General features: G+C 49.0%; 1 protein-coding gene across 5 annotated transcripts in view; it reads right to left on the bottom strand.

Moving 5' to 3' along the window:
* Positions 1-17,098, bottom strand: part of nipblb (NIPBL cohesin loading factor b) — a 50,323-nt gene that overhangs the window by 16,581 nt on the left and 16,644 nt on the right. For 2 of the 5 annotated variants that reach the window (XM_062527294.1, XM_062527296.1), the window contains exons 2-19: positions 16,397-16,544; positions 13,763-13,937; positions 13,065-13,195; positions 9,701-9,812; positions 9,362-9,519; positions 8,930-9,072; positions 8,325-8,403; positions 7,468-8,037; positions 5,899-7,221; positions 4,521-4,700; positions 3,676-3,885; positions 3,340-3,411; positions 3,161-3,250; positions 2,872-2,972; positions 2,696-2,782; positions 902-1,133; positions 413-564; positions 30-110 (exon numbers count right to left, since the gene is read on the bottom strand). In XM_062527294.1, coding sequence (XP_062383278.1) covers positions 30-110; positions 413-564; positions 902-1,133; positions 2,696-2,782; positions 2,872-2,972; positions 3,161-3,250; positions 3,340-3,411; positions 3,676-3,885; positions 4,521-4,700; positions 5,899-7,221; positions 7,468-8,037; positions 8,325-8,403; positions 8,930-9,072; positions 9,362-9,519; positions 9,701-9,812; positions 13,065-13,195; positions 13,763-13,937; positions 16,397-16,460 — 3,960 coding nt within the window. In that variant the 5' untranslated portion in view covers positions 16,461-16,544. The remainder of the gene's footprint in view (positions 1-29; positions 111-412; positions 565-901; positions 1,134-2,695; positions 2,783-2,871; positions 2,973-3,160; positions 3,251-3,339; positions 3,412-3,675; positions 3,886-4,520; positions 4,701-5,898; positions 7,222-7,467; positions 8,038-8,324; positions 8,404-8,929; positions 9,073-9,361; positions 9,520-9,700; positions 9,813-13,064; positions 13,196-13,762; positions 13,938-16,396; positions 16,545-17,098) is intronic. The other 3 variants (XM_062527298.1, XM_062527297.1, XM_062527299.1) reach the window with 3 other exon arrangements.

The following is a 17,098-nucleotide window of genomic DNA, read 5'->3' as shown; positions in this document are numbered from 1 at the left end:
TGCGAGTGCATCTGCTTGCTGGTACTCACCGCGGTGACCAGCTTGATGGCAAACAGCTGCAGCTCACTCACGTTCTCCACAAAGAATGGAGTGATGCCCATAGAGGAGACCTGGAGGAGGGAAAATCACGATCAGAACTTTAATGTCCGTTATGACAGACAGTCCTCTTTGGCTTTGCTCATGTTGATTACAAAGACAACAGACAGACAAATGGCAAAATGGATTCCAAAAAAGAACAGAATGAAAGTGACTAGTACAATAAATAAATAAAGAAGGGGAACAGGGGATTAAAAAGATGATATTCATGATTCTATCTGAGCGCTGATTGGTGACAGCAGTGCAGAGATGGAGAAGACGTGGAGTTAGACGGTTGGTATGACCCAAGGCCTGGGCAGCAAGCATGACAGCTCACCTGCAGGATGGTGGTGTCGGTCAGCAGCTGGATGTCCAGGAGCTCCGAGATCTTGCTGACGATGTCACACACTTTGTGGTAGAGCAGGACGATGACCCTCTGCTTGTGTGTGGAGCATTTAGCACGTTTGGCCTTGGAGCTCATCAAGCCACCTTGAGATAAACAAACAAACAAACAAACAAACAGTTAGGGTCACAACACAGCTAAAACCAGTGACTTTACACCAACCATGAGCAAGGTAATACCCAATGACCCATGTAGTAGTCCTCAGTATAAACACAAACACAGCTACATCAGAATCGGTCAGAAAGGCGCGTCCACAACTAAAAAATCTGCTTTTGATTCGTAAAAACTGATTAACAAGCATCGACCAGGACATCACCTTAGTGTTTGCTTGTGGTCCATACTAGAAAAATAAAGAGCTAAATCGGAGAGCCGCTCTACACGGCCTAGCGTGAAGTACTTGATAGGAGGGTGTGCGGGACTTACTTCCATGTGGATCGATGCGGTACACGGGGTCGTACTGGGGGTAGAGCGAGTTCTGCAAGTGGAACTTGGTGTACTGCAACACTCGCTCGATGACGTCCTCGATGTACACGGCCTTGGGCATGCGCGGCGACGTCATGATGTTGAGCGCCGTCAGGCACGCGTCTGCCGACTTGGTGACCCGCTCCATGATGAGGTCACGCCACAGACGCTCCTCGTCTTCCGCGTCCGCGTCCTAAACCAGAAAGAGACGCTTAGTCCAATGACCATGTCTGACATAAAAACACACACTTCCCACAAACCACATGGATGGCAACAAAACCATTGAACACTACAAAACTATCAGAGATGGGGAAACCCAGCTTCAGAAAATTAGAAATGTAAACCACGTATCCCTTCCATCTATTCTTTACAGTAATTTCCCGCATATAAGCCGCATTGTGTATAAGCCACAGGAAAGTGTTTTATGCACGTTAAAAGAAACAAAACCATATTAACTGGCCCCCTGTATTAAAGGAATATTTCGGTATTTTACACTTTAAGCCCGTTTTCTGTATTGCCTAGCATGAAAACGAGTGTTTGACACCGAAATCTCGACGATTGAGCCTGTGTGTGCATTTCGGCACCTTTAGAATGTTCTCTGTATGGCCTTAACATTGCTCCCTATGTGCATAAACTATTCTGTCCTTAAAACACCCCTAAACGTTCGTTTTTTAAAATGTGCAGCTCACCGAGTGGTTACTGGTCTTCAACGATCTTCTATAGCAAGTTTGACAGCGAAATGTAGCTTCAGTCATAGTTTATCAGGGATTTTCGAAATCCCGGAAGTAATTTTTCAGATAACTCACAACCGTGTTTGCCTAATATAACACAACAGAATTTGAATTTCACTGCGAAACTTGCTATAGAAGATCATTGAAGACCAGTAACCACTCGGTGAGCTGCACATTTTTAAAAACGAACGTTTAGGGGTGTTTTAAGGACAGAATAGTTTATGCACATAGGGAGCAATGTTAACGCCATACAGAGAACATTCTAAAGGTGCCGAAATGCACAAACAGGCTCAATCGTCGATATTTCGGTGTCAAACACTCGTGTTCATGCTAGGCAATGCAGAAAACGGGCTTAAAGTGTAAAATACCGAAATATTTGTATTAACCTCATAGCTGAAGAAATTTTGCTAAATCAATGTATAAGCCGCGGCTAATAGTCAGGAAATTACGGTAAGCCACCTCATTCTCATTAACACAACTCTTCAGTCAGGTGGATCAGCTAATTAATGAAACCCCTTGTTAAGTGCACAGGTAGAACCCAAATCATGGTAGGACTGCCACATTCTGAAGCTGTGCTTTCCTTCCTACCTTTAAAAACACAAACTCCAAAACTAAACACTACAAGCCCATCAGTTAGATGGTGAAGTTTGAAGTTTAAAGGTCACATTTGACATAACGTCGTGAAGGTAAGCTTGTAGAATAAAACAAAATAATCCTCAATTTCACGGCATTATGACTCTCTGCACATGACGGATGAACAAAATTGTGAGAGTTTGCTTTTTGTTTGCAAGCAAATCCATCATGCAATATGCTCATGTTTATAAAGGAACAGACACACAAACAAGACGCTGAACAAGTTAACAAGGCTCTTCAGACATAGTTGAAACAGGTGCTTCGGTGTTTCGTCCATTTTGTGTTTTGACCAAAGTATGACACAGATGTTTTTTTACTAAGACCTCAAGAAACTATTTCAATTTGTGGAAAAGGGTCAAATATGTGATCTTTAACAGGAAAGGGCACTCACGTGATTCATCATAGTTGAGAGCTTGGATCCATCCTGGATGTTCTTCTCCAAGATGTTCAAGACCTTCACAAGCTTGTCAGATGGAAGCTGTGAATCACAAACCCAACAGTCAGAGGAGCCATTCCTTTACAACCAGATCCGTCACATGAGACTAATCAGTGGTGAACATGTCCTACCCTGAATGTGATGCCCATGGCCTTGATCTTGGCTGACTCGCTGCCCAGCTCACTGAGCTGTTGCTTGCCAAGGAGCAGTTCCTGAGGGATCTCATCATCGTCTGTTTTCAAAGGGTACAAAATGGCTTCAGCATTTACACAACAAGAGACTACAGGACTAACGCATTTCAGACGAGGAGAGGAACTCCTGACACAGGCAGAACAAAGACAGGGTGAAAGACAGGCCAAACTCATTGAGGGTCAACTAAATAAAAAGCATCTCACAATAAGCATGTGGAATTGCTAGTACCTAACGCTGTGAAATCCACATCCTCCAGGTTATCCAGAATATTGTCCACACATACAGAGAACTTCTTGAACGTGGAGGAGTCCATCATTTCTGTCAAGCAACAATGAAGACCTCGTTAACTCACAGGTTGCATCATTGAAGTATAAAGATGGGAGGAGAGAGAATGATTGCGTAATTACCTTCTGGAGTGAGCTTGGGTTCGTACGCCTTCCGCTTCTTCTGCTTCTCTTTCTTCTTCAACTTTCTGGCGACTGGATGGCAGAAGAGGAGTTGAAGTGAGGCCCCATGAAATTCCATTGTGATTTATATAGAATTTGCATCATCAAGGTTCCAATGCAGCAAGGGATGAGTTCCTCTTGCTCCTACAAGCTACAGTACGCTTCCAAGTTCTACACAAGCATCCCCCCCATAACAGGCCACTTTCTACCAAGTGTTCAGCAGCCTAGTACCAGCCTGCGTATCCAAACATCCTGTGCAGGGTAGGCGCTGCCTAAGACACACTCTAGTCTACTTACTGTCGCTCATGCTGGGTGGGGGCGACTCCTCGTCCGACTCCTCTGGGCTGCGCTCCCTCTGCCGGCCGCCACCGCCACCGCCACCGCCACCGCCCCAACCTCCGCCGCCGCCGCCGCCACCACTGCGCCGATGCTCCCCGGAACCCCGCCGCTCGCGGTCATCGCCGTCCCACGCCTTGTCCCGCTCCCGCCTATTCCGCTTCCGTGAGGCTGCGACGATCAAAACACACAGGATTGCAAAGGTCAGAGGTCAGCGTTAAGCTCTGGCACTGGCAGAAGTGAGGACATCTCTCATGAGGAAGATGATACTGCTGAAAGCAGCATTTGAAAAATATGACAGATAGATACACAGACTGAAGATGGAAGCAATGAAACACCACTTTCATATCAGAGCTTAATAGCAGGCCTCAGCTCTGGTCGATTTTATCTGGCAGGTATACAATGGGTTGGGTGACCATGCTTCGTAACAGACCTCTCAAGGTACGTTGGAAAAGGGTCAGACCTAGGTCAGTTTCAGAGTGACTGGCAAGACTCAGGTTGCCAATAACCTTGCAATTATTTCTCTATTATATGGCCAACCCTCTATTCCGGGTTGTGTTCCTGTCTAAACATACACGACCTGGAACCCATACGGAGTGGATTGGATTGAACTGACAAAAGAAGGGTTGAGAAAAGAAGCTGTTGTCAAATAACCCTGGCCCAGATACATAATCCTGGTCAAGTGACAGTGGTAGAAGATGGAGAAGAGATGACCGTGAGCAAGAGGGAGAGGCACAAACTGAACCAGACAGGAGAAGATTGGCAAACACATCCACAGACCAAGACGAAAGAGCAGAGCTACTCACGCTCGGCGAAGGAGGTGTCCTCGTCGTCGTCGGAGCTGGGCTCGGCGTACTTGGGCTTCTCGTTGACCGTGCTGCGCCGGCGCTTGTTCATCTTGACGCGCTCGCAGAGGGGCATGGTGGACTCGATCTCGGCCATCAGGTGCGGCGGCAGCTCCCGCAGCACGCTCTGGTCGTACGCCGCTGCTCAAGGAGAGGACAACAGCGCTTATTCCTCAAAAAGGTTCTCACACTTTAAAATGCCATCGTATTCACAGAGCTCACAGACTTTGATATAACACATTTTGGCTACGGCTTCATGCCAAAGGTTTTTTTTTTTTTTTTAATATCTAATAAACACTTCAACTGAGAATAAGAGGAATTGTCTATGAGAAAAGGTAAAAAAAAGGAAAACGGCTACCAAAGCAAATTTCACGCCATCACAGAAAAGGCGTTGAAGTTATTTTCCAGGAGCATTTTCAAGCACTTTCAAGGAGTGTGATAACCCACGTGGGCCAGCTCCACCAGGGTACATAGTTGAGGTGGGTGCCAAATAAATTCTGTGTCTTTCACCCAAACCCTTAAAAGGTTTCACACAAGCAAACAATAAGCAAGAATGATCTCTTATGTCCTCACAATTGCTAGGCGTTGAAGGCTGATCAAAATGACACAAATATCACAACAAATGAGCGGACTTCACATATAGAGAGACCATGGCATCGCTGCGCTTGTCATTTCAATGGCTTGGATGTTGTAAAGTGGTTTAGCCGCTGCACTGACCAAAGCGCAGCTCAAGCACTAGCGTGCTTCTCAGCGAGCCTTCACACACACTTTGACCGCGGTGAGTCACGGTGGCTATTTCTACTTTGTGCAAAATTTTGACTACAACTAACTACTAGTATTTTGCGCACAAGCCATCGGCCAGAAGAGCACAGCGCCATGTCTGTGAAGCCTGACTATGGGGGAATTGTTTACCATTTAATATCTGCCAATATCTGCATGCCACAGCAATGATACAGGGATAATTTAATCAAACAACTCGTATGTCTTCCCAAATGTGTCAGCTACTTTCTGCTGGATTCAATCATCAGTTCAACTTCCTAGTTCAATAAGTCAACCTCCAACCTTCCAACTTCAAGAAAAAGACCCGTTACTCATCATCACGGTGATAACAGAGAAACACTGCGGGAGAACTCAGCCAAAACAGAAAAATGTCCATCTGCACTAGCTCCTATCTGTTCTCAAAGAGCACACAGGTTTCATCAGAACGCCAGGATAAGCTTCCCCCCAATGACTGAAGCAGTATCCTCAAAGAGCGGTGTTGATCTTTTCAAACCAAACTGCAGGAAACCCAACAGCCGACAAAACAGAAAAAGAAGACCAAACAAACCGGCTACTTTACCTTTCGAGGATTTCCCAAAGGACGACGGTCTGCTCTTGCTCTTGCGGATGATCTTCTGGACCTCGTCCAGGGAGAGCTTCTGGAGCACCACCACGGGCTTGGCCCCCTTGTTGAGGCCCTTGTCCAGGCTCGGGCCCTTTTCCGGGCCGATGCGCTCCAGCTTGACGCGGGGCTCGCTCCAGCCCTCCGCCCGCTGCAGGTCGGCGATCACTTTGCCGTCCTTGTCCCGCTTCAGCTTGGGAATCACAAAGTTCTTCAGCGCTCCGGTCTTCCCGCCGAGCAGGAAGGACGGGAAGTCACTGCCGGGTTTGGTGTCCGGGCCGGACTGCTGCTGTTGCTGTTGTTGTTGTTGTTGTTGTTGTTGTTTGTGGCTGTCGGGGCGGCTTCTGCCTGAGTCGCCACCTCCGCTCCGCCGCTCGGAGTCCTTCCCGCCGGGCCGGTCGGGGCGGTCGGGCCGAGGGCGGTTGCCGTCCCGCTCCTGTTTCACGCGGGGGCTGTCGCCCCGCTCCCGTTCCCGGCGCTCGCGGTCTCGCTCGCGGTCGCGCCCTTCACCGTCTGCCCGTGACCGTCTGTCTTTTTCCCGGTCCCGACGCTCGTGCCGGTCCGAGGATTTCGGGGTCTCGGGCCGGCGGACGCGAGAGGAGTCGCCGTCGCGCTCTTTCTCCCGGTCCTTGTCCCGTTCTTTCTCCCGGTCCTTGTCCCGTTCTCTGTCCCGGTCCTTGTGTCGGTCTTCTCGATGTCCGTCACGCGCCGAGTCCGATTTCCGCGGCGTGTCGGGGTGTTTCTTGCCATCGGGCTTGCCGTCGTGCCTGTGCTTTGACCCGTCGGGCCTCCGCTCCGAGCTGGCCTTTCCCGAGTCTCGCTCTCCTCTCTCCCGCTCCCGGTCGTGCCGGCCGTCCTGCTTGTGCCGGGGCATCTCGGCGTGGCCGTCTGGACCCGGCTTCTGCGGCGTGTCGGCGCGCTGTTTGATGACCTCCGGCCGCCCGTCGGCCTTTTGCACCTCGCCGTCCGTCTTCGAGCGCATGCGCAGGACCCCCGCCGACTCTGGCCCTTCCTCGGGCCACCGCTGTGCCTCCAGGGCGGGGAGAGGGGTGGCCACGGGCTCCAGCTGACCCTCCCCCCGGCCGGCCTGCTGCAGGTCGATGCTGACCATGAGCGCGAGGCGGTTGGCCCCGTTGCTGGCGGCGCTGGCCTCCTGCGGGGCCAGTTTGTGGCCTGCACTGCCGCCGCCGCCCATCCCCGGGCCCCCAGTGGCCCCCGCAGTCCCTCCGGCGCCGGGCTCCTGGGGGTACGAGTCCTGCTTCCGTTTCTTCAGTGGCTTATCTGTGGGGCCAAAGGAACAGGGACATCAGGACCAGAACTTAAAGCCGTCTAAAAACATGCCTGTGTTTAAAGTCAGATATGGACACCATAATACAAGACTTATGTGATGATATGTTATGGCGATGGTTACGGTAGATACTCTTGTCCATATTTGTGTAAGTTTGTGCTTAGTTTATGTGTCAGTGAGCACTTTGGGTAATGTGGTGGTGTAATTGCAGCTGTTGTTGTTGTTGTCAGTGTGCCTACCTTTATCTTGGACCTCTTTGGAGCAGCGTTCGCGCTCGATGGCCGACTCCCGCTCGATCCTCTCGATCTCGGCCAGCGCGTCCATCTCGGCCTCGTCGTACGGCGTCCCGCTGACCGCGGTCATCCGGCCCGGCACACCGCCCGTGTTCTGGAGCACGGGCACCTGCTGGTACCCCGACTGCTCCCCGCCGCAGTGCCCCGGGCCCAGCCTCTGCGCCGGGTCGCCGGCGGTGCGGAAAGGCTGCAGGCTGTAGGGCAGCTCGCCCTCGGCGTCCGACCCGGGCTCCATGCCCGCCAGGAGCTCGGCGTTGGCGCCGCCGGGCGCGGCCGAGTCGCTCTCCGACGACTTGACCCGCGAGAGCTTGAGCGTGAGCTTGGTCGAGTCCTTGGAGGACGGGCTGACGATGTCGTACATGGCGGGGACTGTCTTGCCGTCGGCCGCCTCGCCCAGCTGCTTGCGCTGCTTCTTCCGGTGCTCGGGCGAGTCCAGCAGCAGCTCGGCCGCCGCCGCCGCATCCCGCGGGGACGAGTAAGGGGGCGGGGACAGGATGAGTGGCGGTCGTGACCCGGCTGAAACAGATGTGGAAAATGCAGTTTCAGTTACACAGCTCAAAGCAGCAGTATGGAGATCACCCTTCACACGGTAACCATGTAAGCCTTTAATGGGATAAACTAAAATCACAATGAGGAAATTGTATGTGTGTGTTTTGGGAATTCACTGACTCTGTGTGTCTGTGTGTGTGTGTGTGTGTGTGTGTGTGTGTGTGTGTGTCTGTGTGTGTGTGTGTGTGTGTGTGTGTGTGTGTGTGTGTGTGTGTGTGTGTGTGTGTGTGTGTGTGTGTGATAAGAGGACGTACCTTTTGGGGTGCCTTCACTCCCTGCAGGCGAGCAGACAGGCGATCTGAGGGGGAACGTGGCGTTTCTCATGTCACCCTCCTGGAGAGAACATCATCAAAGCGTTAAGGCACCACAGAGCCCTGCCCTGCCTTCGGGACACCACTACACAGAACCTGGCATAACCTCAGACTGATCCTTAAAGTACATGCTCTTGTCTAAGTACTTAATGAAGTTAAGTTGATCCAAAGTGACAAGCAATGATACACATGACAAAAAACTAGTGTAGACACTACTGACACTTAAGTACCTTCCATCTACTAGGCTGTCAGACGACACACAGGATGCTTTTTTATGTTTTATCCAAAGTGACCTACATGTGTCAACTATATCATAAGAGCAATTATCCCCAATGCTCAAGGTAAAGAGCCCAACTGTGGAAGCCAGGTATTGAACCTATAACTTTTCAGGCTACTGCAAGCTAGCCCAGCTCCTTCCTTAGCCACTACGCTACCACCGCCAGTGTAGTGTAGGGTAAGGTAGGGTAGTGCTCAAATGCTGGTTATGTTGGGGCAACATGCGCCACGTTGGCAGCAGCTGCAGAGTGAGAAGAGTGTGGGTGTCTTACCCCGCTGCCCATGGGCCTGTGCACCATGTTCATGTAGTCATCGCTGTTGTGATTGGCGGAGTTGCTGGCCATCTGCCCCGAGACCTTATTGTCTGTGTGGATGTTCCGTATGCCACCAGGCACCATGGGACTGGCCACTGACCCTATGGAGCAAGACGCATGCACAGTTAGCCTCCAGAGACACACAGACATACAAACACAGACAGACAGACAGACAGACAGACAGACAGACAGCCAGTCACACAGTCTCACTCTCAGACATACACAGACAGACAGACAGACAGACAGACAGACAGACAGACAGACAGACAGACAGACAGACAGACAGACACTTTCTTTTTCTTTAACTTTGAAGGCTAGCGCCGTCTACATTCTTGTTGTCGCACTCTGAAGTTAAAGTAGTGCCGCTCTGGTGGCTCTCAGAGGACTGACCTTGCTGGATCTGCTGTTGGTGTTGGGAGTAGCTGGGGGGGTGGGAGTACTGCTGCATGTACCCTGCAGGACTCGTGGGGGCGTAGGGGCTGGGCACCGGGCTGCCCTGCTGGGGCATGAACCTGCTCCCCGTGCCCGTCTGTGGGGGAACGAAGCGACTGGAAGCGGCACAGGCAGAGGCATGAGGTTAGCAAACAAAAACAGAAAACAAATATACCCAACAGTAAACAATAGAGACACTAAGTACACAGCAAGAGTCGTCTCAAATATCACAATTTGAACAGCAGCAGGACCTCAATATGCAAACAAACAAACAAACAAACAAAAATGTCACCTCACCTGGAAGGACTGTGTGAAATAGTGGTTTGCTGGTAGTTTGTTGATGCCGGGCTTCCGTGCATGGAATTTTGGGACATCTTATACTGTGAGACCATTTGCTGTTGCATGATACCTTTATAAATAAAAAACATCAGAACCATAAATTACAGCTGGAAAAAAAATGCCTGGATTGCTGTTGATTTCAGCTACAGACTCAAAGACTAAAAAAAGAAAAGACATAGAAGGTGTTCCTTTTGAGGTAATGTTACAATGGCATGCTCCGACCCCAGCTTACACTTCATATCCCCACCTTCATATGAAGAGCAGAAAAACAGCCCTGGCTGTGGCTTGTCATGAGAAAGATGGACCATGATCCTTTGTGGCCCACTCCAATAAATATGTCTGCCAGTGAGTGCCATTCACCATGATCCCTCTCCTATACAGTAGGACTCCAATACTTGTGGAGAGGGGGGGAAACCATAGCAACCTGACTTTGTACACTCCCCCCTAACAACCTCAGCATTCCACCTGTTGATTTGTTTACATCAAATCAGTAAACACTTAGTGGCACCTTAGGGGCAACGTTCTCCCAACAGATATGCAAAAAAACTAAAATAAAACAGTGCACAGAGGGGATTCGGATTCCTTATATAGGCACATAATCGGATATTTCCGGGAGTCTTAAAAAAACAAAGTGCTGGGTGTCTTCCCACTGCAGTAAAAATGACAAAAAAAGTCGGCACACTAGAGCTCCAATAAACGTTCTTTTTATTCACCACATGTGACGTGTCGGGACACACTGCCCTTCCTCAGACTGTCTTCCCACTGCCTGCACTCCTTCCATCTCACAGCACATGTGCTATATGCACCTGTATATAAACAGAAGACCTCTACCTCAGACTGCAGTATGCATTACTAATTCTGAAAGTGCTCTATAAATGTATACCTAATTCAACCATCCCCTCTTCTCAGCCCCAACCCCTACCACGCATCTTGTGTGTCTCTGTCGGCTCCCTGTTATTCTGGTAGCAGAGGTCTCGGTCTCCTCTACGTTGTAGCTTGATCATTATCCATCGTTTTGCAAGTCACTTTGGATAAAAGCTTCTGCTAAACGAGCAAATGTGAATGCACATGCAAAATAACATCTGATTTAACAGCTTCTCAGAGACCAATTCCAATGAAACAGCAAGCAGCGTGGGACAAAAAGCATATTTACAAGACACGTGTATGCGGTTACCATGGCAATAGTGCTCCTCATTATCATCATCATTATCTGCTTTTCCCACCGCTTTTCTCCGGACATGTCAAGACTTCTTGCAGCCTTCCCCTATATATAGCTACTGCCCCAGACTACCTCCAGCTCTTACAAATGGGCAGCATTTCAGAGGCTCAGACAGTCAGGCGCATGAGCAGCGTACAGGAAACATAAATGACACTCCTGCTTTAAAGCCAGTCTTCAGCAAGCTGTTTAAAAAGCGCCGCGAGCACTGGTCTGACTGCACTGCACTGCACTTGGCTGTTGCAGTGTGGGAGTTCGGGATCGGCGGGGGCTCTTGGGGAAGCCACACAGATCAGTGTCACTTTGGGGGGAGAAAAATCTATTAAAGTCAGCAGACCGTTTCTGCGCTCCCGAGTTCCCAGACGGACCAGCAGATTCGCTTCAGTATTAAGTGGAAGATCACAGACACACACACACACTCTCTCCAGTTGATATTCTGAGATTTTGGACTAACACAACCTTTAGCGAGAGCATCGCTGCCAAAAGACAGGTCGCACGGAGGAAAGCAATGTTTACATTGGAGGAAACTGAGACAAAAGCCAGCTAACCAGTGTAAGCCGGGGGAAACAAGCTTGTAACACAACCTCTGTGGAGACACATGCAGGAAAAACACCACACACATACAAACACAAGAACACATACATAGAGCCATGCATCAGAGATTGAATAAAAGGCGCGAGGAGGTTCTTGGGTCAAGAGCAGGGTGTAGGTCAGAGAGCAGGTCACACATTGCAGTTTGATTCCGTGTCGAAAACAGCGGAGAAGCAGCCGGAGCACGGTGCCTGGCCAATCCCAGGGTGCACTTCTCTCTCTGTTTCTTTCTCTCTCCCCCTCTCTACTTCTCTCTTTCTCTCTCTCTGTCAAGAAACGCTCAAGGGTTTCATTGGGATCAGTACCAATCACCCACAACAGAACTACCTCAAACTTTAACTTATTCTATGAACATTATACAAGTGGACATACAGCTCTGGAAAGTACATCAGACCAGTACACATTTTTCAGGTTGCTGAATGACATTCTTTGTAGTGGTCTATTAATTTTGTCACTCAGCAACCGTAGGATGACATCAGAAAGATGTGCAACGGTCTCTTCATTTTATCCAGGGCTGTGTGTGGGTATAACCACCAGACAGCAAGCAACGTAACCAGTCTATTGCACACAGCAGTCCCATAAGACCTCCCTACATTCCCGAGGTTAATAACTGGACAGTCCGATCTGATGTTGAACCAGCTGCAGAACAGTTCTTCAAAGACATCCACAGCAAGCCAATAAACATCAGGGCCAACTTCCACATGGATCATAACTTTCCAGCTCGGTTACGTTACAGAACTGCTAGATGCCCTTACATGGCAGAAGGCCTTAACACAGGTATACAAATAAACAATCAAGATGCTGAAGTAAGAGCAAGGGAAAAAGCAGACCTACCACTTTTACTAAGCACAGAGAAAGAACAGAGACACACTCACAACATATTCAATACATTCTGCCGCTTCTTTAGTAGGCTTAATGGTTCTCTCACTGGCTTCAGGCTTAGAATGCCAGAATCTTTTAGCGTTCTCCCTCATATATATACCCCTCAGATATTGATTGTCTCTGCACTACTCCCAGACAAGCCCAGACAAGCTTCCAGGGCAGCCAGGAGGACGCTTCGTCATCCTGCCCCCCAAACCCAACCAGCAAATAAAGCAGGACACCTCTACATAATCAGAGACATTACCTATTGCCTACTGCATTTGAACATGACACACTTCAGCAAGTGCACACGTGTAAAAGTTGATGAAGATGTTCACTAGACTGCTAGAATTTATATCAATTATGGGTTCTCAACAATATGCACTTTGCCAGAATCTCTTCATATAAATGCCTACTCTAAAAACTGCGTTCACACTTCATTGCGGAACACGGAATCCCAACATGTCAGCCTTCATCCATCTAAAATGATGAAACCCCCGCCGGCAGCTCTCATCAGAGAGATCGTTGGCCCACGTGTGCCCCCACCCCCAGGGGTCTCCGTGTGGACCGTGGCCCCCCCCAGGACAAGTAGGCACCGTGCTCTCCCAGCTGCCGCTCGAGAGTCAAGAGGCAATGTCTGCACGTCCTCCTTACCGCCCTGAACCCCGACGCGCGTTGCCGTACTTTTCTCCCTGAAGATGTTGGGGTTCCTGGACAACACCGTCTGCAGCAGCACTGGCACGTCTCCCTCTGGGTCATCGCTGCCCAGGTTGTCTTTCAGCTCTCTGCTCACGCATGCGTGCACACACACACACACACGCACGCACACAAACACACACACACACACACACACACACACACACACCACACACACACACACACACACACACACACACACACACACACACACACACACACAAAACAACAAACAATACCATCAGTATTACAATCAAAAGTTACAAAAGTTGACTTGGATATTCATGGGTTTCATCCGGTCCCTTTCCACAGGTGTATACAATCAAGCACCTTGATTATGAATGCAGCCTGCATGGTGCTTGATTAATACACCTGTGGAAAGGGACCTGATGAAACCCATGAATACATCCAAGCTTATATAAAATCCAGCTTCAGTGAGTAAAAGTCCAATCATGTATTGGTTTTACAGGTGCACTTAGTACAGGTGATCTCATCAATTAGCTGCTCTACCTAGCCAAGAGTTGTGCTAATTAGAATCAGCTGGTTTAACGAGCAAAGTCCAACTAACACTAAAAAGACACTTTTACTCATTGCCTGATTTTGCACTTTGCCTGCCTGTTTGAAAACGGGCCAGTGGAGTGATGGGGGACACTTACATGTGCTCGGTGGAGACCTGCGTAAGGCTGTGGGCCAACTGGGACACGAGCGTCTCGTCGCGGCAGGCCAACAGGCAGCCCACCTCCTCGGCGATCCTCCCATTGTACAACAGGCTCTTGGTGGTGGTGGCAGGCAGCGGAGAGGGCAGAGGCAGCTGGTTCAACACTGCACCCCCAACACACACAAACACACACACATGCACGCACATTAAAACATGGTTATGATGAAGAAGCGGCACACTAAAATCGCGTCGGGTCATGGTACCATGAAGTCAAGGTCAATTTAAGAAATGTAATGGCTGTCCTTTTCGGGATGGGTAACCAAACTCATGTGGATAGAAATCCTCCCATGTAAATCCAGGGCCGGCTGTTGCATGTAGTCTCCTTGTGCTGCTGCGTTAACCTCCAGTGTCAGCATGACTAACTAACACAGCCACCTGACACAGCGGACAGACACACCCAAAACTAAAATAGATCTTCATAATATCCATTGTATTGGTATAGTCAGCAACTTTCTCAATGAGTAGGAATATCTACAAGATTTTTTAATTTTTTTTTTAAAATTCAACCTTTATTTAACCAGGCACCAAGTCCCACTGAGTTACAATAACTCTTCTCCTAGGGAGTCCTGGCAAAGATTCTCAGCTCATCCTAGAACAGAGCACAACCACTAGGAGACCCACTGGTCCAAGTCTCACAGAGAGACCATAAAGGCTACTAATTAAATGTATGCCTTCCCTTATGGTCTGTAAGTAGATTTGGGAAGCATTATCACCAGCCATAGAAGGGAACATGGCCAAGTTCTACAGCTCTTCTGTATGTTGTGATCTAGGCTATACACGGGAGAAAATTGGCAACTACCCTCACTCTGTCCCTGTGTCCACACCATGGGATTCGATTCCATTCCGGCTGCGTATGGTGCGATAAAAATAAGCCTCGTCTCTTAAGACGCCTCTGGGAGGCGGAGGAGCGAACCCCCACAGAGGTGATGACTTGTGACCACAGTGCTCCCTGAACGGAGAGGACAACAGGGTTGTGTGTGTGTGTGTGTGTGTGTGTGTGTGTGTGTAAGCAGAGGTGGCCCTGACATCTGGTGTTGGTCCAGTGGTACTGCCTGCCTCGCAGTGTCCAAGCAAAAGTACCATTTTACCCTCACTGCCCCCTTAGTATATAGTTACTGACCCAGAAAAGTCACTTTTACACAAAACTGTTCATTTATTACACCGAAATGAGCTCCCTCTTTATTTTCCGTCACCTCACACGCTTAGCTTCAACCAGTTAGCATCAGAGGTAAGCTGAGCTGGCAGGAAAACTGCAGGCCAGTGCCTGGGTCAACCACCTTGCCCAGCGTGCCACTTCACTTGCCCAAGGCCAGCAGGCCATTTGCTTATGTTGACCTCGAGTTAGCCTCGTCTGCCTGCTGGATGCCTTGCCTACTGTGGATTAGTCCCACAGGTGCTGCCCATCAAGTGATTCAATCGAGCAAGAATGTGCATTAACAACAAGTCACAAAAAGTTAATGTTTAAGCATTAAAGGCATTGCACAAGTAGGAAGTCTGATCGTAGTAAGTCAACAGCAGGGAGTAAGAGAGCCGGTGGTGTGTGTGTGTGTGTGTGTGTGTGTGTGTGTGTGTGTGTGTCTGTGTGTGTGTAAAAGAAATTGGTGTAAAACGTGTCAAACCATGTGTTCCTTTGGAGTTGGTGAGGGTGTGCAGGTGTGTATGAATGTGTGTGAAACAGAGAGAGAGAGAGACACATTCAAGTGAAACTGATGACAAGTGAAAGTTTCTGTAATTGAGTGTTCATGTCTGTGGATGTGTTCATAGACTGAGAAAAAAACATCTGAGTGTGCACTTGTATTTGTGTTTGTTAATGATATTTTATAGCTTTGCTCACACTCTGAGATCAGCAGGAGTGATGTCGATGGTGCAGGAGTGCATGTGCCTGTGTGTGTGTGCGTGCAAACTGTGTCCGTGTCCGTTCCCGCGTGCGTGTGTGTGTGCGTGCGTGTCCATGCAAACTGTGTCTGTTTCCATGTGTGTGTGCATCCATTAGGACGGAAATATTAATTGAAATTGAATCGAAATTGCAATTTGAACTAATGCAATTACTAAATCACAAAAGCAGCAATTAACTGTGCAGCTAGCAGCTCTGACCCAGTAGTCAAGGTCACATATTGTTTTTTTCATTCGTATGGTCCATTTATGACAGTCATGCCTCATCAATCTCATCAACCCTCATCAAGGTACATGTTACGCATGCTACCTATTCAGACATGGCCCATCTATATTTGGAAGTCATTTGTACATTTTCGTCCTTGGATAAATAGATAAAGCAATTGAAATCTTGATGTCTTCTTAATTGGCAATGTTTTAAATGTTTTATACAGTGAGTGAATCTTGACTGAAGCCTGACTTATACTGCAAATTGTCATCACAAATTATCGGTCATAAAAATCGTGATTAGATATTTTCTCCAAATCGTTCGGTCCTCTCAGGTGTGTGTGTGTGTGTGTGTGTGTGTGTGTGATAGAACACAGGGACAGTGTGTCTGTGTGTGTGTGTGTGTGTGTGTGAGAGAGAGGGAGACCGAGAGACAGTGTGTGTGTGTGTGCATGCGTGTGTCGTTACTCACAGTCTGTGAGGCTAGCGATCCCAGCGAGAGTGGTGATGGGCACATGAGGCATATCCCCATTCATGCTGAAGGGTGGGGGGGGGGTCGTGAGGATGCACAGATCGCTTAACGTCGCCTCCCTCTGGCCGCTCTTCACATCTCCCAACCGCTGCAGGGGGGGAAAGGAGAAGCACTCTCATTAGTAACACAGCAACTGTCTGGGACCAAAACATTTACAGACTCATCGACTCATTTATAGACCTTCGCCAAGCCGCGCAGCACGCCAGGACCTCAACACAGCATGGTTCAAGTCTCTTGTTCTTCTACTACACCAGAGTGAACTCAAGGGGCTCTTCTCATTCGTCCTTTTTATCCATCCTCCTTTCCTTCCTTCCTTAGTCCTCCGGCTCATTCCCACTGATCTAGATAAAGAATGATGGGGCAGCAACAATGGGATAGTCTATCCAGTGTTCTTTATAGATCAGTGGGAACGAGCCGGAGGATCGGGGAAGGAAGGAAGGAGAAGAGAAGAATGAGAAGAGCCCATAAACTGGTGCCACTCGCTTACAAACTTGCTGCCTTAAGACCTATTCCATCTCATCAGGAGGAAACCTGAAGACGCAATCGTTGACCAGCTAAGCTAAGCTCTATGCATCTACTGGCTATATAACTGCTTGCAACCAAACTGGTTGGCTGTTGATGGCCAATCTGTGCGACATGATA

Source organism: Sardina pilchardus, chromosome 23, assembly GCF_963854185.1.
Source record: "Sardina pilchardus chromosome 23, fSarPil1.1, whole genome shotgun sequence".
NCBI classification, from domain to species: Eukaryota; Metazoa; Chordata; class Actinopteri; order Clupeiformes; family Clupeidae; genus Sardina; species Sardina pilchardus.
The sequence above is the reverse complement of the archived record's forward strand: the minus strand, read 5'-3'. Positions and strand labels throughout refer to the sequence as shown.